General features: G+C 37.6%; 1 protein-coding gene across 4 annotated transcripts in view; it reads right to left on the bottom strand.

Annotated features, from left to right (window-relative positions):
- MYO3A (myosin IIIA) overlaps positions 1-20,339 on the bottom strand; it is a 119,966-nt gene that overhangs the window by 66,148 nt on the left and 33,479 nt on the right. For 3 of the 4 annotated variants that reach the window (XM_025895441.1, XM_018075901.2, XM_025895440.2), the window contains exons 6-9: positions 6,728-6,804; positions 5,216-5,361; positions 3,556-3,621; positions 3,009-3,164 (exon numbers count right to left, since the gene is read on the bottom strand). In XM_025895441.1, coding sequence (XP_025751226.1) covers positions 3,009-3,164; positions 3,556-3,621; positions 5,216-5,361; positions 6,728-6,804 — 445 coding nt within the window. Of the gene's footprint in view, positions 1-3,008; positions 3,165-3,555; positions 3,622-5,211; positions 5,362-6,727; positions 6,805-20,339 lie in introns of those variants that run through there. The other variant, XM_029961954.1, reaches the window with a different exon arrangement.

Here is a 20,339-nt window from a genome sequence, read left to right as displayed (position 1 = left end):
GTTACTCAGGAGGTTGGTGGGCTCTCTTCCTCTTGTTGTTTCTCTTATTCCCATCTCTTGAAAGCATGGAGTACAATGCAGAACCTAAATCTAGGGTCCTCTTCACTAGAATAACAATACTGGGAAGGTTCTGAGGGTGCAGTTGACTGGGCCCCAACGAGTCAGTGACTCCTCAGTGTTAGAAAATACCTCAGGAACAATGGTGCTAATGGGAGTGACTATAAGGTGACTTTCTGAGCACAAAGATTGGACCAGAGGATTTGGCCTTCTGCAAAAAAAAAAACAACCCTGAGAATGTGACATAATGTAATATGAGCTCTTCTTTTTGAACTGTATCAACAACATTCTGTAAACAACAAGATAAGATCACAAGCACATCAACAGACTACCACTGCAGAAGGCAGTCAGAACCAAATCACACCTCAGCACAATGTGCAAAGAAGGTGACATGATTTTGAGTGAAAACAGGACTAGTGCACACAGGAAGACCCAGTGGCTGGACCTCAGCTATTAATTTCCAAGTATTTTTCTTTTTTCTTTTGAAATACAAAACTTTTATTAATAAAGTCAAATTTGACGAGGAGAGTAAACACATACTGAGAAAATAACTGGATTCTTTACTTTGAGCTTTAATTCAACATTACCGAATTTATTGACTTTATATGCCATGCCCATTTATACACCACAACATAGGTAGCAGGATTTCTTCCCTTGGTGGAGGAGAGAGATCTTTAATCCCTTAAACTACCTGCCTCCCAGTGCCAAGAAAGAGGAGAGTTATGCCTTCAAATTATGGACTTAGAGAGCGTGACCTGGAGATCAGGAGGAAGGTTTACAAGGAACATTGCCAGCAACTGGTGAAAGTTCAGAAATTCCACAGTAGGGCCCTCACGTGCCAGTGTAAAAACAGTCCCAGAACACCATAAGCCAGAAAAGAAAGCAAAGAGATTTTAAGATGCAGCTCTTCCAGGTGACTTGTCACTACATAGCCCATGTCTAAATCTAAATCAGATTTACATGGTACTTCTGTGCAGATGCTGCTTTTAACACCTTTTTTGCTCTGTGCAGATTGAAGGTCAGAAGATACATATGATTAGTATTTAAAGTCTTTTTAAAAAGTATGGCTACTGAATTCAAAGATCTTTGTATAATCTTTTATCTTTCACAGCAGAAAACCCCCCAAATGCTATTCTGTAGTCAGTCTTACAGCATATTTCACAAAATTACAGAATCACAGAATCATTTAGGTTGGAAATACTATTTTTTAGTATTTTAAACTGCTAAACTGAAATATGGACTAAGCTATCAGTTTAACCATGTCAACTGAATTACACACTTAGCTAAATAAGTAATTTTTGGCATGGTTTCAGATAAGAAATTATTATTATTTTGAAAGTGAAAATTCTGTTTTCCTTTGGGAAAATTTATGTAGAAATTACACCTGAACAACTGTAAAAGTATAGGTAACTTCATCACATATTAATACATTCCCTTAAACTCTAGTTCGCGTGAAGAGCCATAAGTTTATAAAACACAGTCTAAACAGAACAGAGAAAGTACCAGTAGATCATCCTGTTCTTGTGCCACTTGACTTATTTATGCACATGCAAATTGGGCCATTTTACGTTTGTACTGTACAGGAAAAAAAAGTTTGTGTAGTTTGCTTTATGCAGCATTTACATGAAAAGAAAGGATTAAAAAAAATGATGATATAAAACAAACATGAGTTCTATAAAATGGGTAAAAAAGGTCAGAGTATCTAATTGACTTAGAAGCTTGACTTTTAAAAATTATTTAGGCTTTAAAATAACCAATATCACAAGTGTTATCAGGATTTTAATTCATATAATTTAGTGGTTTGGACTTATTTTACCACATATCATTTTCTTGTGTTTTATAAATAACTACTTTTTAAAGTTTGGATTATGTTGCTGGTTTAGTGCTCAGCACTGACATCTGATAAGTTTATTTCAATTCGAGAATCTTTCTGGATTAAGCAAATGTCAAGTCTGCAATACAGAGAGCATACAAACCCAGCCTGAGGCTCAAATTTAAGCCAACTGCATATTTTTTTACTGCAATACCACAAAAGAGAAAGTACTACTTGTCCCACATTCATTTAAAGTTGAAGAAAACTTGAATATAATAAATTATTTAGAAAAAGATTTTTAATATTATCCTCAAAACATAGAGCATAGAAATATTATAATATATATATAAAAGAAAATTCTCCAGAATTAGAACTGAAGACTGCTGTATATGTTATTACTATAAATGTGTGAAAAAAAGTGTGGCAGATTTTAATAAGCTTTTTCCATACAGATGATAATGACAAAATGTCTTTTAAAACTCATGTTCTATTTAAAAAAAGAAAAATCATCATGCTTTACCTTGAAGCACAGGAGCAGTCACACCAGGAGTACATCAATACTAATCTACTACATTTCACATCTGATACATCAATGCACTGGGTGGCGTTTTTTCAATTGTAAAATTGAGCCAAGCCATTTTCAAGTATTTTAAATAAAAGCAATCAGGTGCTAAGTGATTCATTCAGAACTGATATTTACCAAATATTAGTGGAAGAAAGAAAGTATCTATTCAATACGACATAAGATTTGAAGTTTGCAAAACAAGGTCTGCTACCACTATAATTTCTTTCAGTCAGGAAAATCCAATTACTGCAGGAACCTGACTAGCTATTTTTTAGCATACTTGCTTGAACTAAACATTAGCTGACCATGCAAATGTAAGAAAATGCCAAACATTAATTTCACCTAACCTTAGCTTTCTAAAAGCTGGGATGATAAGGCTGCATTTTGAGTGGCAAAGATTGTTTCATCCCACATGTAAATCACGGTGCTGCTGTCTTTCCATTGGCTGTACTGGGACCCCAAATATTAAGCTTTCTACCTTTTGGCCAGCTAAAGCCATAAAAGTTGAATATTTCTCTGAGCACTAACCATTCTGAAACAGTGAAAATATCAACGCTTTTTAGCTACTTTTACCTTGCCTTTTCAGTGACTCCCATTTGTTGATGAACATCAATAAATTCCATGAGTTGCCTTTGTAGCACGTTTTCTTTTCCTTCAATTTGCTTAATAAAATCATGCTGCAAAAGAGTAGATACTGTTGGACGCTTCTCATAATCTTTAGTCAAGCACCTGTGCTGGCAGAAAAACACATATGATCATGGAGGGTTCAAAGTTAAGTTTTGAAATTCTTTCATGCCTCCATAATAAATACATCCATCTTAATCAAAACAGCTCTGCACTGAAAATTCATAAGATTTCACAAAATTGATGAGTCCAAGAAGGTAAGTTATTGCATTTTAAAACTAAATATTCTTTAAATTAAGAAACGTCAAGTGTGTTAAAATGTTATTTCATGTTTTAAATCTAGAGCCTCACTTGGAAGTCAAATTGGATTTACAAATTAGGCTTTTAAGGAAGAGTACTTGTTGCAACAGATTTCCACAAAGAATACAGAGATATTTTACACATGACATTTACACATGTTTCATATTAAATCAGAGTGGTCTCAGTTGTTACTCACTTGTTAATGAAGTCATTGAATTCAGGTGACCACAGTTCAGGCTGTTGTAGTGTTGGAGGAGGATTCCTGCAAAGATCAGTATGATGATAAGTTAATAAACTACTCACTTCACAAAAACAATGTGTGAAGGTAGGCTGAGTAATGAGTTTTAGAAGGCCACCGAAAAAAGATATTGATTTCCACTGGTAAAAGGAGCATGGGTAGCTGATGCAATGCCTCACTGGTTCTCCTACTTTATGTAACTAATAAGGAGAAATAGCACTGAGATGATCTACCAAGTGTAGCTGAGAACCACTATAATTTTTTCAATCAAATCAATAAACGGAAATTAAACTAACAACCCATTAATCACTATTCACTTATAATGGCAAGTTTCTTTTTTCAAGCCTGAAACAATATACTTTCTTAAGAGAATTTTTAAAAAGAAATTCTATTTTAAGTTTCCCCAGAAAGATTGAGTTAATCAACTTGCTGAATGAAGTGTCTGAAGGAACTGACTTGTTATTAATTATTTCTCATTCATCAGAAGATAATGAGAAATGAAGGTCTAAACACAGACCTATTGTAAATAGATATGACTTCTTTCTTTTCTATTGTTGGAGCTGTTTGTTCTAGGTGTAATTTGGTTGAAACGGTCTTGACAGTCTTCTTCCATTCAGAGGTGGCATTTTAAGAGTATGGTCATGAAGACAAATGAACGACCAATAGACAAAGTGACTTGCTGTCTCTTTTCAATCCATTGTCATAACTGCTTTTCTTTAAGTGCTGCTTAACGTTCAGTCTATCACTTTCAGGTTTTACCTAATGTAATGAAAGGACATTGATCTTGTATTTGTTCCAGAGCAGAAAGGTGCCTAGTACTTGTAAGGGTATAAGCCAGAAGTATTTTTGAAGACCTAGCTGCAATGACTGACCACAGTGGTTTGCTTTTCTCATAGGAAGCAAGGGTTAGAAGAGCATTCATACTCTTCTTTAGTGCCAAGTCAGCCAAGATTTCTTAAACCTAAAGTTAATTTAAACTAATTTGGGTGTCTTGGCTGAAAAGGACTCAAAGCACTTATGAATACTATGTGGTGTCAGCAGATGTCGTGGTACCACTCCAGCTGTTAGAGTGAAATCCACAAACTACAGTATGATCATTCCATACAGACTTGGAGATTGATGTTCTTTGAAATGCTGTTAAGTGGCACTTTGGGTACTTTTATCTCCAGCTTCAAAGAAAACACAAAAGAAGTTGTTATTTGCACTGCCCAAGGACAGCAGTGGTGGAACTACCAGAAACAGCACAAGCTAATGAAAAGCTGAAGCCTAAATGTATGTGAGTATTGGAACAACCTTTGCTTCAAAGGACAGAAGATAACTCCTAAAAACAGGTATGGGACCTGTTCAGCAGAGCAGCATACTAAGACTATTTCTATCATAAGTCATTCTTTGTAAAAGAATATACTGTACTTGGCTAAGTGCTGCACTCATGTGGCCTCAGGAGAAGGCCTCACGGCTTTTTCTCAAATGTATTTCTCAAAAGTATTTCTAACCTCCTCCTAGTATAAATAATTCAAAGAAAGTCCACAAACTTATACAGTCTAAGTTTGAAGAAAAGTAGCACTTAAGAAAAAAGTTCAGTCTAACCTGCCAACAAATAAACAGATGAAGATGTTACCTTGGTATTTTGAAGAGTGCCCTCATGGGGTGCAAATCAGCAAGGGGTGGATCTCCATCTCCCAACTCTATTGCAGTGATACCCAGTGACCATGCATCACATCTGGCATCATAGGAGCTATCTAGCTGCTGCTCACAGGCAATCACCTGTTGGAGTAAAAGATTGGGACAGTCATTGGATGGTCAAATGTCCGAATGTAAGAGCACTCCCAGAGCTGGGGGAATCTCTTACAGGATGGAGATATTCAGTGAAATAAACAGACATGCACACATTTAGAAAGCTGAAAAAAAGCAATGTTTAAACTAGAGAAAGCAAGTGTCCATGAACACCGGATTCTCTGGCCAGATGTTCCTTGGTTGGACAAAAGGCTGCAAATTCTTGACTCTTTCAGGTAAAGGTGTTAAACTGCATCCCATGGCTGAGGAAGTAGAAGGAAACTAAGCAACCCTACAACTCTGTTAAATGGATTATTCCTGCAAAGTAATTAATGGAGCTATACTGCTCTCTCTATGAAGTGAAACAAGCCGGAAAGCAGAAGCTGAATTCACTATCTCTTATTGGTTCCCTATTCAGCCAAATCAGCCAATTTCCAGATCAAGTAGGTCTGGACAAAGCGTATGCCATCAGATCACAGTAAAGGTATTTCACAGAATCATACAATCAACTGGGTTGGAAAAGACCTCTGAGATCATCAAGTCCAACCCTTGATCCAACACTGCTGTGGTTACTAGACCATAGCACTTCATATAGATTTCAGCTCATCCACAATGCTCGATGAATCTACATTTTTTCATCCCATTAGCTGCAGATCTAAGTCAACATGTATGCCATTAGTTACATGGCTAGACCAATGTGTATAAACAGAGTGTGTTGATAAAAACACGTGTATAAACACAGTAGTTTCGTGTGCTATAAACAGATGTACTTGCATGTGCTTGTGTGGACACAAATAGTTTAAGTAGATAAGTTTATTTATAAGGAAATATTTTCACTGCCTCAGCTTAAAATATATCTTTATACGCTTCAATTTCAGGCTGGAAAAATCTCCACAGTGTCATAGTAAACTTCATTCATAAGAACCTCTTCCATTTCTTGCTGTCAGCTATGGATATACAGTATTAAAAACTTTCCAGGTGTAGAAGTCAAAATATAGAAGCATCATAGTACCACCGTGGGCTCACTCCTTCCATCCATGGGGAAACGAGACACCATAGTTTCAGAGCTTAGAAGGCTGGAAAGTATCAATAGTAGTACTCTATACTCTTTAGCATTTTAGTAAGCAATTCGGTGTCTTGCTCCCAGGCTCTAAGCTTGTAATTTCAAAAGTAAATCCCATTTTAACTTGCAAACACGTAAGAAAAACATTTTTAAACACTTTTAAAAAAAAAATTGCATTGCTGTTTCATTTGGTGAAAAGACCAGTGGTCAGGAAGAAAGACAAAGAAAGAGCAGAAATGCAGAATACAGCAGCTCAGATACCAGTGACAAAATGTTCTGAAACATGAATCTAACCTCTGGAGCCATCCAGAACGGGGTGCCCACGGAGGTGTTCCGACGGAGACGAGTGCTGGTCAGCTGAGCAGACACACCTAGAAGAACGAAGGGAAGCTATAATCAGAGCAATGGCTATTTCCATCCAAGACAGCCCTTCTGAATGGCGATGTCCTTGTCTTGCCATGCTACAATTTCCTCCACAGGTAAATTTCAAATACATCTTTCCAGTTTTCTGGAAAGAGAGGCCCACTCCTCAGAGGTACACAGAACTTCTTCAGCTGATGTTCTCCACATAGGTTGTTTCCAGTAACTTCAGTAGGACCAGGACTTGGTCCTAAATGAGTGTTTGATTAGTAATCTGACTCCATATATTTTGACTGGTTAATTAGAGTTTTTCATGTATTAGGAGAGCAGTAAAGCACTTTAGTGAGGGTGGAAAAGTACGGTACCTTCCACAGCTTTTAATGCTCAGTACTGACACTAAACTCCTGTTTCATTTTATATCTGTATCTATATCTACATTTCAGGTTAACACTACAAAAGACACTTATCCTCATCTCTTAACTACTCTGCCATAAAGAAGAAACAACAAAACAGTGAAACCTCAAAAATTCTTACAAAAGCAGGAGTCTCTCCATGCTCAAAGCACATTCTCAAAGCAACAAGCCTGCAAATCAGCTTTGCAACGTGAGCTGTAGTTTAATAGATTAACTATTTCAGGCCAAGAGCTGGAAAGTGAACTCAGAAGTTTAAAGATTCCTTGCAGTTTTAAATTAAAAAACACTGAAATACTAGGGATTCAAGTGGGCTGCAGCACACTTCTGACTAGCCTTCCACCAATTTCCTTCCTTACAAAACCAATTTCAGTTGGAAATCACTCTACTGCATGCAAAGGGAAGAGTACAACACATGGAGAAAAACAGCCCCTCAGCAAGCATGTCCTGAACTATTATGGATTTATGAATCACAAATAACTGTGAGGTCCACACATGGAGAGAAACAGCCCCTCAGCTAGCAAGTCCTAAACTATTAAGGATTTGAGTAATAGCCAACACCGAGGTCCACCAGAGGCATATTCTAACGTGCTGATATTGTGGATGGCCAGGAAGGTCCTGTGCTCTACATATACATGCTCCAACCTCCATCCGCCTGACACTGAAGCTCACTTATTTTGTCTTCATACATACATCTGCTTTCTCTTTAAAAGGGACAACTTCGTTTCACTCCGTGAGTGCCATTTCATTATTCTGAAACACATGAAGCTTCAGTGAGCACCACCAGCAGCCAATTTCAACTCTGTCTGGTTTAAACATGCTTGACCTTATCTTCCTGAAAACCCTGCAATGGTTCATAACAGGAGCAATTCACATTAACTGTCTAGTGGAAATATTAAGGAAACTTCTGTCTAGGTAGAATTTGATTGGTTTGGGTTTTTTCAGTGTAGTCAGGAAACCACGGAGAGTTTAATCTGTTTTTTCACTCTAAAGCTATGTGTTCAGCTCTGATTCATAAAATATCTGCATTTGTCCATCACAGAAAGGAATGTAACATCTGAAAATAAGGGCAGCAAGAAAGACCTGGCCTGTACCTTTGAGACAAGTGCAACCACTGCTTCTGTGGCTGCCTCCCTCTAGTCTACACCAGCCTTGAGGAAGTTGGATCTTTTTCTCTCTCTCTCTCTACAGAAAGTCCAATACACAGTGTTATGCACCATGGAAAGCAGGACAATGTGAGTCTTAGCACAAAGTCCATCAATCCTGCTTCAGCTCAGCTAAGCAGGGGCTTTGTTTTTGCCACCTCAAGGAGTTGTCTGAAGTCCAGCTTCCGGCTCACAGAGTCTGTGGCTGTTCTGAGCCCTCAGAAAAACATGTCCTTTAGTAAGCACACATCACCACAGGTCTGAAACCATTGCAGTGATGCCAGTAGACATCATTACAGGAGATCCCCAGGTTTGGAGGGAGATGAGGCTACTCTCCCCTCTCCCTTCCTATGTGTTGTGGGAGTTCCCTGTGCAAAGCTCTTTTTTGCAGTCTTGGACAAGGAAATGGGATTCAGATCTGTGGGCAAAGAAAGGCACTAACTGAATTTTTATGATTCCAGTGTCAGATTTTATAAATAATCATAACTTTCTGTAGAGATAAGGAACATTCATGTATTCAATCTTGTCTGTCTATGCACTGTTGTTTTTTTCTCTTTGAACTGTAATTATTAAATAAACTGAAGAATTTTTTCCTCCTCACCCTTCTTTTATTTCTGTAAAAACCTGATTTGATTTGAATTGCTCACCACTACTTTCTGTAAGCTCTTGGGGTTTTTGTGTGCTTTTTGTTTGGTTGGGTTTTTTAATCCTTCTGCTCTTAGCATTAAAGTGGCATTTCAGATTATGCAGTGTAGGTCTTATGACAAATGATATTTCCTTGGGCTTTTTCTGTGTATAGAGGAAAGATGACGTAATTCCATACTTAGTAACATTTCTTCCAGCATTTCAGTAACCAGTCAACCATATAGCTCGCCAGCTTTTTTAAACTTATATATTTTCAAACAAAAACATCTTCCTCCTCCCCTTCCCGTTTACTACTGCTTTTTTGCAAAAAATTATTGTCCTAAGAAAACCTAAAATATGTCATAAAATGGTGTTTTATTACAAGCAAATTATAAATCTTATGGAAGTTAAGAGCTTTATAAATGCATTAATAGTACCAATGCACACTGAAAAGAAAATATTGTGGATATATAGCTGCTTTTTATTTTTTCTTTTTTTTTTCAGACATAATTTTACATAATTTTTCCAGACATAAAAACTGGAAAGCAGGACACTTCTACTATAAGTATTATTCAAGCTTTTCATTGCAAAAACTGGCACATTGGAATAACATTGCGAATAAAGCCACCTACTTCTGACCTTAGCACTCAATAAAAGAAAAACAGTGCAGAAATTAGCTCCTTATTATTGGGAAAGATTTGTCTCATAGTGCCCAGTCTGAGCAGACACTAAATTGGGAGGCTGTACAACATCACTTTATGATTATGTCCTGTGACAGAAGTATTCACATTTAAGTGGTTGATTCTAGTAAGGGAAGGGCAAGCCCTAATAAATTGTGCTAAATTCACATTCCACACATGGCAGGGAGACACATTTGCAACATGTTAGCCACTGTATTTATACATAATGACCTTACCCCAAAGGGTAAGGTCCTTACACTCCTTAGGCTAGCTCTTCCTTATCCCTTCTTTACTTGTGCCCTCAGTGTAAACTTCACTACCAAAGCACCCTCTTTGTGACCTTCTTTAGATTAAGAACATGTAACTCCATCACTCTTCAAGCTAGTCTCTGGACCAAAAACTGCTCACGCTGATAACCTTGCAGATCTAAACAGGCTAAAATGCTTTGAATTATTCCCCAACCTTTCTTTAATCTCCTAGAGAAATAGATGTAAAACAGCAGCAGAATTTTACACTACATTCCTCTTAAGCCTGCCATTCCTGTTTTGTGTTGTTCAATGCGAAAAGTGGCCTCTCCTTCCTTGCCTCTTTGCCCAAAGGTGTGAAAGCAGTCCCTAATAAATCACTCAACTCCACCTTTTTACTAGATCTGGAGGCAACAGGTCCTAATGGTTTCAGGTTTTCCTTTAGCACCTGAAGCTTCGCTATGAGAAGAAGCCACCATTCTTGTCAGGATGCAGACAGGAAAATAGCTACTTTCCCCCACAACAGTGGTGGAGTTATAACTCAATTCCTCTGTAATTGCTGCTATCTTTGACACTCATTTCTTTGTTTTGTTCTTCCGGGTTGTATTGGAGTAATGGTACATATCCAGACAAAATATTTCAGATAGATCAGCTGAAATGCAGAAAAAATGCTAAAAAACCCCTCAACCAATGCAATTCCTTCATATTCCATATGACAAAAGACAATAGGGAAAGAACAAGATTAAAACAAAGTAGTTCTGATAGTCCAAATGGCAACCATCACAACACACCAGGCATGTAACCACATTTAACTGTATTGCAAATAGTGGCACCCCCACTAAGACTGTAAAAGAAGATCAGAGAGCTTCTCCCAGGTTTCATTACTTAGCATGAGTAGAAAGCATAGAGATATTTAATAGAAAATGTTACTAATGGACCTTAAGGACAAGAGGGGTTGGTTTGATGACTTTACAAGAGATGTTTCAGAGGCTTTATGAAGCAACATCAATACTCAGAATTCCTTATAGACTACCATCTGACCTCAAAAGTAAACTTTTAAGTGAAAAGAGCACAGAGGCAATATTGTTTCCTTGGGTGAGCTGTCGTGAGAAAAGCATGCTTGAGAACTTCTGTTCAGTAATAAGTGCTCAAATTAAATCTTGAACTAAAACCAGGTTCTGACCAATAAGATGGAAATAAAGAAACAGGAAATAAAGTTGAAATGACGAGTCAAAAAAAATCGATCAAATCAGTCAAAAAGTATGACTTGCTTTTCATAAATCCATGCTGCCTACTCCCAGTCACCTTCTTGTTCTTCATATGTTTAGAAATGATTTCCAGGATTATTGGCTCCATTATCTTCCCAGGGATCAAAGTGGGGCTGACCAGCCTGTAGTTCTCTGAATCCTCCTTCTTGCCCTTTTTGAAGATAGGAGTGATAATAGCTTTCTTCCAGGCTTCAGGAACCTCCTCCAATCTCCAAGACCTTTCAAAGACTATCAGCAGTGGTCTTGCAAAGACATCAGCCAACTCCCTCAGCACTCTTGGGTGCATCCCATGGACTTGTGCAGGTCCAGTTCTTTTAAATGATCTCTAAACTGATCCTCCTTTACTGAGCATAAGTTTGTCTTGCTCCAGACCTTCCCACTGGTTATAGGGATTTGGGATTCCTGAAGGCCAATCTTGCAAGTAAAGACTGTGGCAAAGGAGACACTGAGTGCCTCAGTCTTTTCTACGTCCTTTGCCACCACATTCTCTGTCTTTATGTCTTATTTTAATGCACACAGTGTTTTAATGGTGAAAACCAGAGTTTCTCAAGCCCTCTGGAAAACACACACTGTAGATGCAATTTTTTAACTGAAATAGGCATATCCAAAAGATAACCAAATGGCCCTTTACAACTCTAGAAAGATCAAAAGCTTAGTATCCAAGAAAACCATGTATATGAACTGCCTGAGAGATGAAAAATCCATGGTGTTTACTACAAAACCAAGAGGTATGGAGTAAAAGGGAGATAAAAAAGTTAATCTGTACTACCAAATACAGGGGGATATAAATGGAAGCTAAAGAAATCAAAGTCCAGTATCTTTCACACTAAACTCACCACAAAGATTAAAGACAAAGAAAAGACATTTTTAAACATACAGGGAAAAAAAATTAAAATCCTAAATAGATACAGAATCATTACTAGGTACATACTGATAATAAAATGACAAAAGGTGACCTAAAAAAAGGCAGGATGTTCACTACATTTCTGAGATATTTAATCTTTTTAAAACAAAAGGGTTTAATACAGTTTCTTTCTTTAAGACATCCAGACTGTATTACAGACTGGGCAGGATGGTTAGGCAGCATACTCCAGCTTCCCTTAGTCTGTGATTCTGATTGAGCCCTCTCTCCATGGCCTCCAGGAGAACAGGTGACCACAGACTCCCCTCCACATGCTCCTGACAGTTCAGTGCGTCACAACACCAATGATTCTAATCAAATCTCATGCTTCGGGGCTTCAGCTGGTTTCCTGAAAGGGATGCACAGGAACATTTGTTCTCCTGATGCACAGTTGGCCAGATGCATTTAGATATGAGAACTAGTCTTCTCTAGAGCCTCAGGGATTTGTACAACTACATGCAGCCTAGTGCAGTATGACAGTGAGGAAAGTCCTCCTCCTCAGATGCTGCCTTCCTTATAGATTAGATTTCAAACTGACTGCCACTTTGAGACCCCAAAAGGATTTTTTTTCCCTGTATGACTGGGAAAGCCCTGGAGATTTTTCTCATCATTCTATGACATGGTTTTCCTGTTATGATAATCAGGGATAATGGCAACACCTATGCTAATGGCAACACCTATGCTAATAGAATAGAATATTTAAAAACCTCAGGACTGGAATACTTCAGTACAAATGAGTCATTGGGAACAACTTTCAGGTAAAAAATGAATGGGCTTTAGTATACACATATGAGATCAGAGGGTTTCTAATAACCTCAAGAGATTACTATTTTGTGACCCATGAGAAAATCAAGAGGAAACCTTTGGTGGCCAGAAAGGGTTATTTTCTCGCTTCATGTGTCTCTGGCATATGATACCAGCTTTCAGCATCAAGCTTCTTTAATGTTTAAGCCATCAGTGACATCTTTATGTGAATTAATAGAAGAAAATATTTGAAAGACCAAACGAACAGCTTATCCTGGATATAGCATTTGGCCACATGATTTCTGTTTTTTGGTACTGGGCAGCACAAAGGTTTTCATTCAAACATGGCCCACAAAATAAGTTTTTAAGGACTAAGCCCTCAACAAAGCATTAAACATTCAACAATGAAAAGGCTCCACAGCTCAAGTCAATGCAATCCATCTTATCCCCGCTAACCCTGGGTTGAAAAATTTGGAATTATTACTTTGATTGGGTTCAAAGCAGTTTGACAAGCTGCTCATGAGGAAAGCTTTCTTCAAAGTCTTTTACTTTTATTGGCTTCTGCCATACTCTCCTAGTAAATGCTTTTTAGCAGCAACATGTGAATGCCATGCTATATGGTATGCAGAAATGACAACACAATAACAGTCTGGTTCTGATCTGAATCAGTGAAGCAGACAGCTTTATTATGGATGCATGCTAGAATGACTAAGGCAAATATAAGCCTTGCTATGACTCACTGCTTAAAGTAAGCTCAGGGCAGAAAGAAAATTATTTTAATTTTGAATACTTTCAAATTAAATTATTTTAATTAATCGTTTCATTTTTGCAGAATGATTCTGACAGCATTTACAGCTAATGCAGGGCAAGCAGAAAAGGATGAAATGGGATATTCTGACTACTCCAGAATAAGTAATCTACAAAAGTCTGGAAAAACACTACTCAAGGTCATGCTAAGCTCTTCTTCAATCTCAGCTGGACGTGATGTATATTAAAAGGGACAGAGATTAAAATGCCCCAGCACTGAAACTTGGATCACTCACAACTGACTTCTCAGCCTACTCATTGAGCACAAGGTGGCTCTAGACTCCCTGTCCATTGCAGCCCAACCTGTACCACGTGCATTCTCTGCACAGTCCTGGGAGCCTTCCCTCCCTCTGCAATGCTACATGCCACACTCACCAGGCTGATCTGTGATCAGCCAACAAACTGCATCTATCAAGGCTATTTGTGGTAGGGAGAGGCCTCAGCACTGTGTCACAGCAAGAGAACACAAGGGCTGGTGAGGTGTCACAGGGAAAGGATGAAGCTCAGTGCTGTGGTTCCCCACCAATCTCTGACCCAAGATTCCAGATACTTTTTTCCCCACAAGATCAGCAGAAAGCTCCCTCATGCATCACAAAACCAGGAAAGGTGAACAATTAAGCAGATGGAACTATTAAGAAGGAGTCTTACCACAGACTCATTAATTACATTGAGATTGACCCCATTGTTTGGGACATGCTGTACAGTGTAACCGATTTTACTTCTCTTGCGTTATCATTATAGAAGCTGCTGGCTCATCTACACTTCAAAAACTCAACAAGTTTAGTACAGTCACAGAATTTTAAATATTTTGGCCTGTATTTCTGTATCAGAATAGGCATAAACATCAGGCAACAAAACAAAAACACCTGTGTATTCTAACTTATGTTGATCAGTTGTTACTGATCACTAGTAGTGGTAAAGCACTAGTAACAGTCCATAATTTGTAAAGAAGAAGTAGTGCACCACTGCAGAGAAACAATAGAATGCTGGCAGAATTACTCTTTCTAGGGGAAAAAAAATTATTATTGTAATAACTCAAGTGAATTATGAAATTATTACTTTCATTTAGTATTGCACAAATAAAATTATGTATGCATTTTAAAGTGAACATAGAGATAATATAAAAATACACTACCAAAGAAGTGTCTTACCATTGACCATTGACTGGTTTCACCAAATTGCAATTTTGAATAAAGATAAGGCCATCTGAAGAAGGCCAATATTAAGATTTCCTTGGCTCTTTACTTTGGAAGACTTCAAATAGCTTTAAAAAAAGAATAATCATTCTCTCCACAGCAAAATAATAATTGAATTACACTCCAAACACAAAAGCTGACGTCTGCCTACTTGCAGTTTCCAAGTTAGATAAAAGAAATAGTTAAAGTATTAAACAAAGTAATGTCAGTTTTCAGAGTCTAAATAAAGCAATACCATATTCTCCCCCAATCCACTTTTTCCCCAATGAGTAATACTCAGGTTAAATCTCTAATTGACTCAGGCTACTATCCATGATAAAACTGTGCTAGTTGCATGCAAAGTGGGATACCTGAAACTGCATTTGGAATAGTAAGACAATATTCAAACAAAACTTTTAAATCCAACACTGAATCAAAAGCAGAAAAATGGAAACTAAGCATGTTTGAAGTACAAAAATCACCTTACTTTCACTATATATTTCATTAATATTACAATACATGTTTTAATTATGCAATCTATTTATCCACAGTACTAAAGGAACCCTTGAAGTCACTATTCTATTAACTGCACACAGCACAGCTTGTAATTTTCCACCATCTGCCAGCAGCAGTGAGATTGCGTTACCTTTTTTCCATGTCTTTCACTGGAACCTGCTTTACCTATTAAAAGCTAAGATGTTTCTTATGCACTGTTTATCCAGAGCCTCTAGGGATGGAGAGTTTTAGGTACCACTAAGAAAACGCTTGAGAAACAACTGAGAATGGACAGTGCCAATCCTTTTCGATATCCTCTTTCCCACAGTTACAGTACTGGGCGAACTATGGGGAATCATGGGATCTCACATAGTTAGTTAGAAAAAGGCTTGAATTCTAAAGATTTAATGAGTCCTCTCACATTTTATTTTCCTTATGGGAACTTGAATATTTCTAATATCCATCTAACTGTCTTACTTCTTCTTTTTCCCAATGATCTTTCATAGTAATAACATCAGAAGTCTAACTACATGCTTTTATTTGATGCATAGAAAGGCATGGCCTTCAGCAAGAAAGTGCTTCTGGAAAACTATGCATTTCCAAAGTAGTGGAGTTTAATTTACACTTCTATTTTTTCTGGACATTTCCAAGGCAACAGCTGCTTATCCTGCTCATCCAAAGAAGTATGAGCTACCTGTGCTCTTGGTCAAGATGATCAGCCCACAAGGTCAACCCTCAAAAACATAGCTGAAACCAAATTTTCCATCAGTTTTACAGTCTCCTCATTGTAGCTAAAAGAATCACTTGCCATGTGACTGTAGGGTTTCAAAACTTTTAGTGGAAAAATGTTTCTTTCTTCAATGACTCCTGACACGTCAACTACTTGGTCCAGTTTGCTGATAGGGAATTGTGTCCTCTAGGATTCTCTTCATTCAATAACATATAAGCACGAAAAGCTCTGATTTTCAAACTCCCAGACTTGCTGCAATGGCAGGGGATTTCAGAAATAACTTCAAATCTTTCAAAATGAAATGTCACTTGGAATTTTTCAGACCAAAGTTAAAATAATAACAATAATAATACAGCTAAGTTTCTTTTCTCCCATTTTAGAACAGTACATTATAGAACTGTGTCTTACATGAACATTAATACATGAAAGGCCCTGTGCACCATCCTGATTTTAAGAAAAGAAACTGAATTGAGAGGGACTATTCAAAGAAGCAAGTATTTGTCAGCAGAAGCAAATGTTATACCCTCAGCTTCCTATGAAATTGGTTACACATTCTAAGATGCAGATGAATATATGAATTTTTATTACAGATGAGGTGTGCAAGTGACTTCAGGCCAGCTTTTTAACTGATGAAAAAGATCAGACACTGACAGATATTTAGGCAGCAAATTCGTCACACGACTCTCAAAAGGTATACAGCAATTATTTCGATTTACATGCTGAAAGTTTTTTAAAATTTCATAAGGTGCTTTTCTGCACCTTTAGAGGCTAAAATTTCATTTGAAACCTGTCTCTTTAACATCAATCCACTGCATACAACCAGAGTTCTGTGAAATGGATGTAAAAGAGTTCCTTCCCAGAACACTAATAAGCAACTCTGAATATAATTAAGAATATTTATCAAAAAGGAATTTAATTCACACCTTGCTTGCCTCCAGTTCTTTTTATACAATAGATTATATAGCAGTCACTCTTGAAACTGCTGCAGGGAATTTAATTTAAATGTATATTTTTCTATCAAATCCATATCTTGTACTGAAAACATAGCAGCTACACTTGAATATAATGCTAGTATATGATGTAATAGAGGATGCTCCTTGCTTGGAGCATAATTGCTGTGATTTGCAGGCATAAGATTCTACCCCAAAGGTTTTCTATCAGAACAGTTTAACAGCTAATTCCCACAAATGTTCAGGTAGTGAGACTGCTTTCAGTCAGCCTTCTTCTCTTGCAAAGAAAATATGGACTATTAATGCATTTAGAAGTGTAATGAATTTAGGGACTGAATCTGTGATCAGGGGATGTACTTACAGCAAATCCCTCTGGCTGCTACTCATAATCTGTAGAAAATAAAACTTATTTTGTTTCTCTCTGCTGGATGGATGTGAGGAGAGAGAAGGCATCACTGGTAACAGTATTCAAAATTCTTGTGGCTTGGACAGTTTAAACTAAAACTTTATCTGGCAGCTCCTTGATAAGCAATTAAGCTGCAGAAGCTTTGATGTGGAGATGTTATAGAATCATAGAATGGCCTGGTTTGGAAGGGACCTTAAAGGTCATTAGTTCCAAACGCTCTGCCATGAGCAGGGACACCTTTCACTAGAGCAGGTTCCTCAGAGCTCCATCCAACCTGGCCTTGGATACTTCCAGGGATGGGGCACCCACAGCTCTCTGGGCAACCTGCTCCTGCCTCATCACCATTCCCTCTTATCCTGTCACTATATGCTATTGTAAATAGTCTCTCTCTGACTTTCTTGTGGGCTCCCTCCAGGTATTGGACTTGATTTCATCATTAATCTATACTGGTATTGGGTGTTTCTTAGACACGAGAATATTACTGGGGTGATTAAGTAATGATACAGCAGAATTTTAAGGAAAGCAAAAATTTCACTCTTCAAAACAATCTGAGTGAGGCACAGCCATGGTATTCTTTCAAAGTCTTTCTCATTTCTTTAACTATCAGTACCTCTAGAAATGTGAATAGTTCAGACTGTTAGCCTGGACTTTGGGAGAGCTTTTCCACACACCTGATGTGTCACCTCAAGCAACTCAGTCTCTCGAAGTTTCAGATCCCCAGCTGTTAACTGGGAATCAAAGTAATTCAGTTCTCCATAAAGGTGTTGTGAAGGTTATCCATTACAGACTCTTTAGTGTTCAAAAAATATGGTCCTAGCACACATAAATACTTATGGTACAATGAATGTAAGGCAATGTGTATAAACTGTGACACAAAATAAAGCTTCTGAAAATTTGGTACTGCTGTGCAAGGAAGGTCTCACAATGGCAGTACACCACATACCAAGTTCAAAGAGCACAAAAACAAGGAAGGAAAGAAAAGCCATTTTCAAAAGTGATTTAATTAATGTGGTTTTTTTTTCAATTATGACTCTTAAAAATTTCCTAAATATACTTAAAAGAAAAGACAAAGGCACAAGTTCAAGTTAAATGATTGCACAACACACACAGACTGAGAACAGGTCCTTTCCTAGTTTCGTGTTCCATAAGACACTTCACAGGCCCATTTTCAGATACAAGTTTTATGTTCCTATTCAGAAGAAAACCACGATAAAAAGAATCAGGGGAGAACAGCAAAGGCTTCTTCAGGAACATCTCAGCAGCATCCAGTATGCAGGAGAATGGCACAGACAAAATTATCTTGGGAAGGGTTCACTTCCTTGGTCATGTGTGTTTGGTGGTTGAAGGAATCTTTGGTTCACTGCCTCTGCCCCCCTCTCCACAAGAGAAAACCTGTGTGCGCACTAGAAAGGATGATGTGACTATTTGGGTTGGTTTTGTTTGTTTGGCCCCATGTAATAATTTGTTCACTCTAAACTAAAAATTTTTCTTCCTCTGCGTATTTACTGGGTAAAAAGGAGACTGTGCCTGTGCATCTATCTTATTCTGAAGCCAATTCACAGGCTTGTATAATAAAAGATGGCTATGAGTTTCAATCCCTGATCCAATAAATGTTTATGTACAACAGTCTGTAGCAGTGCCAACATGAGAGATTTTGATCAACTCACATTCCTGGCTAAAAAATGATCTCAGAATCTGATTAATGTGGGTTTAAATCCTCTTAAGTAGAAGACACAAATCTCCCAAATCCCAGCTGAATACCTTAAACAGCAGCTTGAAGGGTGACTGGTATGTCTTCCATGGTGATTTTGTGAAGACTGTATAAATTTTTTCCACTTGAAACTACTAATTATTGTGTTAAGATTGGGGTGGGGTTTTTTTGAGAAAGACAAAAAAAAAAGCCAGGGAAAATGTCAATCCATTCCTAAGTTAAGGTGCCATTTTCATATTCCTTTGAGAGAAAGGACTGCTGCAGGTATTGCAGGCCCCTTTTGAACCCACATAAATGTGTGTGTAAGTATATTTGCTTCTTGTACACCACCTAATCTGTGTTTTGGCATGGCAATTTTCCCACAAGAATTTAAGATTATTTTTCAATTACAGCCTTATCAGCAGATTGCAGTACCTGGGGAATAAAGAATTCAGGTCCTCATCCCTACAGCTTGTATGTTTTGACATCTGCATAAGTGAATTAGTTTTCAGAAGCGTTGATCCTATGCAGCTCTAATTGCCTTCAACACCTTAAAAAATTAGTATCCACAACACATTAAAAGCCTGTGGGCAAAAATATTGATTTTTGCCTCACATTAAACTTCCAGACTTTCCAATGAAAGATTTTATCTGAGAAATACAACAGAAATACATGACATTTCAGAAGAATTACTAATCCTAACAGCTGTGGGGATTCTGTGTGTGAAGTAATGAGAGTTGCATAAATACTATCTACTGTCAGGAAGATACTATACTAAAGGTAGTTAAAATTATTAGTTTAAACAATTGTTATGTATCAATTGAATCAATCTCATTAAAAAAATAGGAGGGCAAAGGAAAAATAAAGATTTTCCATCTGCTGAATGGAATATTATATTTACTGTGTCTGCTGTGCTGTAAAATAGTGACCAATAAAATAAATTTAAACATAAGAAGACAGTGTGCTATCAGAAGATAATAGTTCATAACAACAGGCATTGCAAATTTTTATACCCCTCATATAAAACGAAAGTCAATACACTTTTAAGGCAAATCACTGTAGCATGGCTGATAACAGGTTCCATCCACTTACCTATGTCTCCTTTTCCCTTTTGGTGGTGACACCAGGTGACAGCATTCAAGAATCACTTTAGGCCTAAGAGACTTGAACAGATCCTTTTAATGCCAATTCGTAGATTTAGATTTGCCAAAATCTGTTAGTCTTCCCAGACTTTGGAAAGTGGGGCTTACCTATGTAATATTCCTCCCTCTGCTGC

Source organism: Manacus vitellinus, unplaced genomic scaffold (assembly GCF_001715985.3).
Source record: "Manacus vitellinus isolate BGI_N305 unplaced genomic scaffold, ASM171598v3 scaffold_3_pilon, whole genome shotgun sequence".
Classification (NCBI taxonomy): Eukaryota; Metazoa; Chordata; class Aves; order Passeriformes; family Pipridae; genus Manacus; species Manacus vitellinus.
The sequence above is the reverse complement of the archived record's forward strand: the minus strand, read 5'-3'. Positions and strand labels throughout refer to the sequence as shown.